The sequence below is a fragment of the Podarcis erhardii genome, assembly GCF_964252035.2.
Source record: "Podarcis erhardii genome assembly, chromosome: 5".
NCBI classification, from domain to species: domain Eukaryota; kingdom Metazoa; phylum Chordata; class Lepidosauria; order Squamata; family Lacertidae; genus Podarcis; species Podarcis erhardii.
In genome coordinates this window covers 73,546,721-73,555,506 of record NC_138509.1, presented here as the reverse complement: position 1 = coordinate 73,555,506, position 8,786 = coordinate 73,546,721, and the positions used below count along the sequence as shown (strand labels likewise).

At 40.8% G+C, this 8,786-nt stretch overlaps 1 protein-coding gene and 1 long non-coding RNA gene across 2 annotated transcripts in view; both read right to left on the bottom strand.

Annotated features, from left to right (window-relative positions):
- ATP1B3 (ATPase Na+/K+ transporting subunit beta 3) overlaps positions 1 to 8,786 on the bottom strand; it is a 40,698-nt gene continuing 31,912 nt past the window's right edge. Inside the window, exons 5-7 of the mRNA XM_081861650.1 lie at positions 8,321 to 8,371; positions 2,420 to 2,506; positions 1 to 1,072 (exon numbers count right to left, since the gene is read on the bottom strand). Coding sequence (XP_081717776.1) covers positions 902 to 1,072; positions 2,420 to 2,506; positions 8,321 to 8,371 — 309 coding nt within the window. The 3' untranslated portion in view covers positions 1 to 901. The remainder of the gene's footprint in view (positions 1,073 to 2,419; positions 2,507 to 8,320; positions 8,372 to 8,786) is intronic.
- LOC309341818 lies at positions 4,744 to 8,314 on the bottom strand. The gene is made up of 2 exons (XR_014156558.1): positions 7,521 to 8,314; positions 4,744 to 6,917 (listed from the first exon to the last, which is right to left on the bottom strand). It is a non-coding gene; the product is annotated as an uncharacterized lncRNA (long non-coding RNA).

Here is an 8,786-nt window from a genome sequence, read left to right as displayed (position 1 = left end):
TAAATTAAACAAAGGAATGTTTAATCAATACAGTCCTTATTTTGAGCTTTAAAATTTTAAACAGACATTTCTCCTTCCAGGGATTTTTTTTTATTGGAAAGTGTAAGTCTACTCCCACATAGTGAGGTCTTTTCTTCCAAGCAGCTTTGCAGTACAACCATTACCAAGTTTCTAAACCATAAACATAAAGAAATGTTCATACCAATAGTTCTCAACTAAAAATGTTTTAAAAGTGACATTGTATTGGTTTTATCTGTGCTCCACATAACAGCAAGCATTTAATACGATGACAATCAGTTTCTCAACTAAAATATCAAATCTAGACCAAACTTTACACAAACACACAATACCTGCATGATGACAAGCACAACAGACTAGTTCAGTATTTAAATAATGTTAGTATTGATTTTTGACACTTAAAAGTCCACTTCCTCCAACCCAATACAGGACTTAAGGCATCCCTGCACAAAACACAACTCACTATGAGAGGTTGGGAAGTTTGAAATTTTCTCCTAAAACTGTGTTGGTATTGATATGATAGTTAAACCAGTGTTAAACCAATACAATATTTACATAGCACAGCACATTTGAGACACTCACTTGGGGATAAAGCCCACATTTTGGAACAGGACAAAGACCACCATGATTACAAGTTATTTACAGGTCCCTAAAATGACAAACTATGTCTGTACACTGGTCCAACAGGGCAGGCAAAAGCATGACATGCAGTTATTTTGTGAAGGATTTAAAACATGATTTGGAAGCACATTATTATGCTACCCTGAATGCCACGTCCCACCCTATGCTTCTCAAAGGTGGTCTCATCTTCTAGAATGGCAGGTCCCGCTGATACAAAAAAAAAAATCACACAAGGTTTACTTTGTGAAGACACTGTTGACTTCTATTCAGTTATCAGAAATTTGAAGGAAACGCGTCCCAGAAACTTGTCACGATCATCTTCATTTTTTAAATTGCTTGATCCTGTGATTTTGCATTCAACCGTTACATCTTCTTTGGTACTGGTTGTGTTAAATTCTAGTTGAACAGCTACTAGTGGCTGTAAGTAGTTTGGCTAGTGAGAGAGAATGAGAGAGAAGATCTTTTTAATTAAAAATAATAAAGGCAGGTTTTTAACTCTCCTGAAGGTGCCCCTAATTACCCCAAATCACATTTCAGATGTGTCTTCGTTATATCTTTTTAGACCAAGCAAATGTTGGGCACACAGCAGCACTGGCAAATGGGCTTGTGAGACTTTCAGCTTTATCTATTATTGCTTATTCAGAAGCAAGCCCTGCTGTATTCGGCACTTCCTGTTCCCAAGCATGCATAAAACATGGCAGTCTCAGCCATCAACTCTTTCCTACTGGAAAATGACAGAAAATAGATTAAATGGTAAAACATATATCGGGGATGCCAATGCCTTTCAGCCCCAGCTAACATAGCCAATGGTCACAAAGGATGATAGTGGGAGTACAGCAACATCCATAGGGTCACAGGGCCCTCCTATGAGCAAGAGCCTCATTTACAATCTCAATGCCCCATGGAATACTGTACTGCAACATGCCCCTTTAGCCCTGGGCACACCTTATGGCCCAATAGCAGAACTCTCATATAACATCTGAACCAACAGGTGGAGAGGCCTAAAGTTATATAGTTATCTCCCGCTTAGACTACTGCAATGCGCTCTACGTGGGGCTACCTTTGAAGGTGACCCGGAAACTTCAATTAATCCAGAATACAGCAGCTAGACTGGTGACTGGGAGTGGCTGCTGGGACCACATAACACCAGTCCTGAGAGATCTGCATTGGTTTCCAAGCACAATTCAAAGTGTTGGTGCTGACCTTTAAAACCCTAAATGGCCTCGGTCCTGTATACCTGAAGGAGCATTTCCACCCCCATTGTTCAGCCCGGACACTGAGGTCCAGCGCCGAGGGCCTTCTGGCGGTTCCCTCACTGCGAGGTTACAGGGAACCAGTCAGAGGGCCTTCTCGGTAGTGGCGCCCACCCTGTGGAATGCCCCGCCACCAGATGTGAAGGAAATAAGCAGCTATCTTCTTTTTAAAAGACATCTGAAAGCAGCCCTGTTTAGAGAAGTTTTTAATATTTAATGCTGTATTGTTTTTAACACTTGATTGGAAGCCGCCCAGAGTGGCTGGGGAAACTCAGCCAGATGGGCGAGGTATAAATAATAAATTATTATTATTATAAAGGGATGAATTGTGGCTCCTTGGCTGGGCAGTATCAAGTCTGAATGCTAGCTTACAACGCACCCTCACAAATTTAAAGAAGTGCACAGGGAGTGATGTTCAGTTGCGGGCAGTCTAGTTAAATAACAATAGTTAGTTTAAATAACTGTTTCAAAAGATTGTATTCAGTAAATTGTTTTGAGGAAAAGCAGCACAATTTAGATATACTCACATGTAATCTTTTTCCATAGTACGGGAAATACATTAAATCAAGTTTTCCCTCAGGAGGAAAAGTAGTTATCATAGCCTTGCCTTGTTCCTATAGATGGGAGATTATATATATATTTAAAAGAAGAAAGTTTTTTTAAAAAATAGTTTGTGGGCAAGCAAAAATAAATGCACAATAAATATAGTTAAACCCTTTATTTTGTTCGCTTAAAATGATGTTAGGGTGAATATTCAGAAAGCCAGACACACAAAGTTAAGCTTGCTTAGCCCTTTGTTATCAGGTCAAGTGTACCTAGCAATGCCATAGAAATAAAATACCTGATGGTAGTTACTAAGCAGGACAAGGTAAAAAGCAAGCCATGCCCTTCAGTGCTACTCCTTGTCCAGTAAAACAATAGTTGCAGGTAAGTCCAAGCCAACAATACCTCCTCATGTAAAGTACAAAAACTTCACTAATTGAGTGGTGGGAAGGGGGTAGGCATGTAAGAAATAGATGACAAATAAAAAGACGTGTGCTGTAACACACAAGTGTAACAGTATCAACAAACTTCACAGACCTTGCAACCACAGCACATGCTACCTGAGCAGCCTTTGCACAACATTTCACAACTACACAAACAGAACAGAAAATGCTTCCATGGATGTCATAAAAGCTGTGATTTCCTGTCATTGCAATGACCACAGGGATGACACTACCCCTTTTCTTAGTGCCACTGTGTCAGGCATTATCCATTCAGAGCCTGCCTCTCTTGCTACCCCAGCAATGTGGCTATGTGTCTAGACTCAATTCAGACTTTGATCACCTCTAGATCTACATGGAAGAAACATTTTTTTGGAATGTCCAAATCACTGAACTGTTCAGCTTCCAAAGAATCTAGTTATTTTAAGCAGACAGTGTCCATCATATTTGGAAAAAGAAAAGAAAAACACTGGCACACTGACATATTATGCACTTGGAAGTATATGGCATGTGTTTCCATGCTGCCTGCAATCTTAATTTGAGAAAACAATATAAACCACTCAATCAAAGGAATCTGTAGTATACATAAAATATAATTGAATCCACATATGCATGAATCAGCAAAATTTTAAAACATGTATACTTAACTAAATTATATGTCTGGGTAGGCTTGCTGAAATAAAGAAGTTTTTAGCAGGTGTCTAAAACAGTACAGAAAGGGTGTATGGCTAATGAGCTGCCATACTAGAAAACAGACTTCACAAATGTAGAAAGAACATTATATTTTCCACAGAATGAACAGGACAAAGTGGTCTTTCAAGTACACCAGCCCCAAACTATGAAAGGCCTTGTATACAAACAGTAAAACCTTGAACTAAACTCAGTAGCAAATAAGTATCCAGTGCAGATTTTTGAGCAGAGGTGGTGTAATATGCTGGCAGGGTTCCACTGCTGTCAACAATTGCTCTGAAGCATTCTGCACTAACTGCGGTTTCTGAACCAACCACAAGGCAAGCCCTACATTGAATGCATTGAAGTAACCAATGCATGGACTGCTATGGTCAAACTATCTTGGTCTAGGAACAGACACAGCTGTTGTATACTAGTGAAGCTAGTAGAAGGTTTTCCTATCCACCAGGGCCTCTAATGACAAAGCTGGATCTAATAGCAACCCCAGATTATGCATCTGATCCTTCAAAAAGAGTGCAACTACATCCAGAACAGGCAATTAGCAGATTTCTCTTGTTCCGTCTATCAGGATTGAAGCTCAGTTATTTCCCCTCTTCTGGCCCACCAATACCCTGGTTCAGGGTCCCTATGACCACCTCTGATTCAGTTTTGAAGAAATAGAACTGAGTGTCATAAGCATCCTTGCTCTCAACAGCTTCACGTGGGTATTAAATGGCATTGGGGACTAGTGCCCTGTTAGTGCCCTGTAGCACTCCAGGGGGATGAAAATCCTCCACACAGGTAGTAGTGGAACCACTGTTAACACAGGGATCCCTAATACCTGTCACATGAAGCTGGTCCAGAAACCAGACAAATCTGTGAAAAAAGAGCAAGGTCACACTTCTTTTGTCCCATTCTCAATAAAGATTACCGAATTTTTCACTCCATAAGACACACTTTTTTCCTCCTAAAAAGAAAGGGGAAATGTATGTGCATCTTACGAAGCGAATGCTGCACGGAGGAGGGACGGACTAGGTGCATCTTAAGGAGCGAAAAATACAGTATTTATCAGGGCGACCAGAACTGTTTCAGGACTGAACCACAAATGGAATGGGTGATAATCCGTATCATCCAAGGAAGTCTGACTGCTCCTCCACAATATTGTCTATCACCATCCCTAAAAAGGCGATATTTATGACTGGTTGATACTTAAGTCCAAACTACTGCCTCTTTCCAAGTTATGCAATGAAGTGCTTACAGCACATAGAACTCAACCAGTTAATGAGGCATACAGATTACTGGTGTACACTGTCAGGTGCAGAATACTTGAAATAGTCTCTGCTTGAGGATGCAATGCAGACTGTGAAGAGCACCTTCTTTCCTATTCACACTACCATATGCTAGGCATGATTATGTGCACTAATATAACCAGTGTTCATTCCATTTCATGGTGAGACTTCCACCACTTGCACTCTAGTTTTCATGCAGCCTGATTCATGGACCACAGCTTCCTAGAATACAAGGGAGTCTATCAAGCTCATCAACGCTGGAAAGGACATTCAGCATCAATCATCTGCAATCTGTTTCTCTGGCCCAACACCAGGAGCAAAGCCTCTAAGCCTGCTGCAACATGAATAAAGTTTTCTGATAAAGGAGATGGAACTCTTCTGAACCTCCAAGTCTGGCCTGGTGTATAACAAAATCCTCCACTAAAAAGAAAGAAAATGCTCCCAAATAATGCCTGAATCAGCCTTGCAACTAATGCATCATGATACATGCATCAAAGCCAGTATATTCCATCAACAAAAATAAGAGCTAAGAAAAATTATGGTGAAGCAACAGCTGGTGTTCTTTTAATTTGCATAAATTTAACCATTGTGGAGAAAGCTGGATGAAAACTATGCACTTTAAATTTTCTGTTGATTGAATTTAGCAGAGAACTTCAGTTGTGGAAAGCATGTCAAGCAACAAGTTGTATCTCACCACAGGAATAAAACTTTAACTGTTCCAAGTAGTCAGCATGCCGTATATAGTACAAAATGTTTGGGGGAAACATTACACAGTATATTTCACTTTAGTTACAACAGCTGCTTTCTGGTGTGATCCTAATTTTAAGCTATTGGACAGAAAGAAGCAGAAGGAGGTAAAATGAATGTTATTAGGTCACATAAGGGTCACATAAGGTGAAACACATATCTTTGATTCAGAAGTACAGAACAGCATAGACTGGCAAAGAGGAAATGGAGTAGCTAAAAGAATTATGCTGCATATGATACACTGCCTTCGTGATATCCATTCTCCAACGTATTTATTTACATTTATATACCACCTTTATCTTCCAAGTAACTAAAATGTGGTGTACATGGTTCTCCACCCCATTTCATCTTCACAAGCTTGTGAGGTAGGTTAGTCTTAAGAGATAGTGACTGGCCCAAGGTCACCCAGTGAGCTTCATGGCTGAGTAGGAATTCATACCCTGGTCTCCCAGGTCCAACACTCTAACCCAGAGCTTTCCAAACTTTGCATGTCAATGACACACTTTTTAGACATGCATCATTTCACAACACAGTAGTTCAGTTTTACCAACAAACCGGAGGTTAAACTAGCCCCTTTTCAGTCCCAGGAAGAGCAAAGGGAGCATTAACACGACACTGCAGCTGACACACTAATGTGTCACAACACAAGAGTTTAGAAAGCTTTGCTCTAACCATTACACCAGGGGCCATTATTAATGTTCTTTTTAATCTGCCAGTCACATGCATGACAAGTGTTAACCCATGGAAAAACAATTATGGATGTAAACACATCTGCACAAAAAAGGACTTTAGATGTCTGAAAACAACCCACCCCAGCTACAATCCACACCAGCTTTAGACCCAGAACAATTTTTGTGCCAGCACTTCCACACCTAGAACACATTGCTAAATTGGGTTAAAAGGGTGCAAAGATTTTACAGATACAATATTAGCAGTGTTCACACATCACAGTGAACTATTGTTAAAGGTTTACTCTGAATGAGCATGTGCTTTGCTCCCCGCCCCCCCGCACAGGTTGTTTTGCACCAAGCAAACCATGATTTGAAGCCAAGGTTTGTTCTTAGCTTACCAATTATGGTCTGAGTGACATAACCATGTTCGGATGAAATTCTAAACCAGAAAATGTGGTTTGTTGCTCTGGCTTGTATCAGGAAGAGAAAACATGAGCAATCTGGGCCACTGTCAAAGCAGTAAGAAAAATATGTACAGGTGGCATACAAACATGCACATATAATAGTCTTATAGGATATATGCAGATAATATTATATTTATTAGTTTCACTTGGATACTATATGTATTTGTAACAATAATTGTATCTGTGTATTTTTTGCTCATTTCTAAAGTATCTACCGTATTTTTCGCCCTATAGGACGCACTTTTCCCCCTCCAAAATTGAAGGGGAAATGTGTGTGCGTCCTATGGGGTGAATGCAGGCTTTCGCTGAAGCCTGGAGAGCGAGAGGGGTCGGTGCACACCGACCCCTCTCGCTCTCCAGGCTTCAGGGGAGCCCCACCGCCAGCCCCACAAACTCGGGGGACAGAGGGAGGCGCAGCGCGCCTTTCCCGCTGTCCCCTGATTTGGTTAGAAGGCTGGCGGGGGGGGGGGAGAAGCCTGCTCCTCCCTGTCGCCAGCCCCGCAAACTCGGGGGACAGCGGGAGATGCGCAGCGCGCCTTTCCTGCTGTCCTCCGACTTGGTTAGAAGGCTGGCGGAGGGCTTCCCCCTCCTCCAGCCCCGCAAGCTCCCAGAGCGATGCTAAAGCTGCACGCAGCTTCGACATCGCTCTGGGTCCCATTCTGGGGGCTGGGGGAGGGGGAAGCTCGGGCTTCCCCCGCCCCAGCCCCGCCCCTGGGGGGGAATAATTTTTTTCCCTTTATTTTTCCCCCCACCCCAAATCTAGGTGCGTCCTATGGGCCGGTGCGTCCTATAGGGCGAAAAATACAGTAGTCTTAATTGAGCCTTGCTTTTGTGTTCAAGACATTAGTCACACACACCCTGCTCTCTCACTTCCCTCACCTTAGTTGTGTGGCCCTCACAATTCAAATTCAAATTAAAACTGATTCTTTTGTAATTTTTATAAAAACCAATAATATTTTTTTAAATGAAGCTGATTTAATCTAAAATTACTTTGAGAACCCAGCTTTGATTTAGATTCAGAGCAGGGAAGGATTTGCTACATAGGAATAAGGGATGAGAAAGACACATGCTTCTGAAAAACAAATTCATTCAACTCTGAACTGGGGGGCAAGGAACCTGCATTTACTTTCTCTCACTCACACACACACAAATCTGCATACAGATAAACATTTAAAGCACATGGAACATTTATAACAAAGAAACAGATTTTGAAGAAAATGGAGTGTGCTTACAGATGAACAATTCAAATGCTAAGATGTTATGATCTAAACTACTTCAGTGTTCATTTTCTTACCCACCATAAATATATTGTGTAAGGTGCATTTGCAGCATGCAGAGAAAAACAAAACGTTGGTTATGAAATGGAACAAAAGAAAAAAGTAAATATGAGGAACCCATAATATCTATTCTAAATGAAAACTATAAAAACAACACTTTCAAGCTGAGCAACTAACTGACCCAAAGATAAAAGGGAAATTGCTAGCTTTTCTAAATGAACAAAGGACTAAAAATACTCACAACATCTATGACTTTATAGTAAATTTGCTTCCCTAAACTTGCTTTAACAACATGAATATATGCACATCCTTATCTGAAAATACTCACCTTAGCTTCACATGTTATAGCTGGCATTCCTTGAGGTTTTAATCCAATTATCTGAAATGTAGAAGAATCTCTATAAACTCCTTTTTGTAGGTGAAGGGAATACATTATTACTTATGTTGTAAATGTGGAAAAAAGCGAATTATAGCAAGGCTGCAAGGAATTCTCTTTATCAAAAGGTTAATTTTTCTGTGATCCACTTTACAGAAAAGTTACTGTTCCCAAATTAAGAAGTCTGTATATTCAGAGTTTCGGGGGAAAGGGTAATGAAAGGCAGCTTTTCAAGTTCAACTATGCCAAAGCTGCTTATTTTCAGTAGGCCCACTCGCAAACACCAAATGTACAAATCCACAAATATTGTCTCCTAATGTGCCTGCTGAAAATAAGCAGCTTTGGCATGCTGAACACACATGCAATGCCCCTTTCCCTCTTTCCTAACATCACTGCCAATAAGATTTGACAAGAGGCA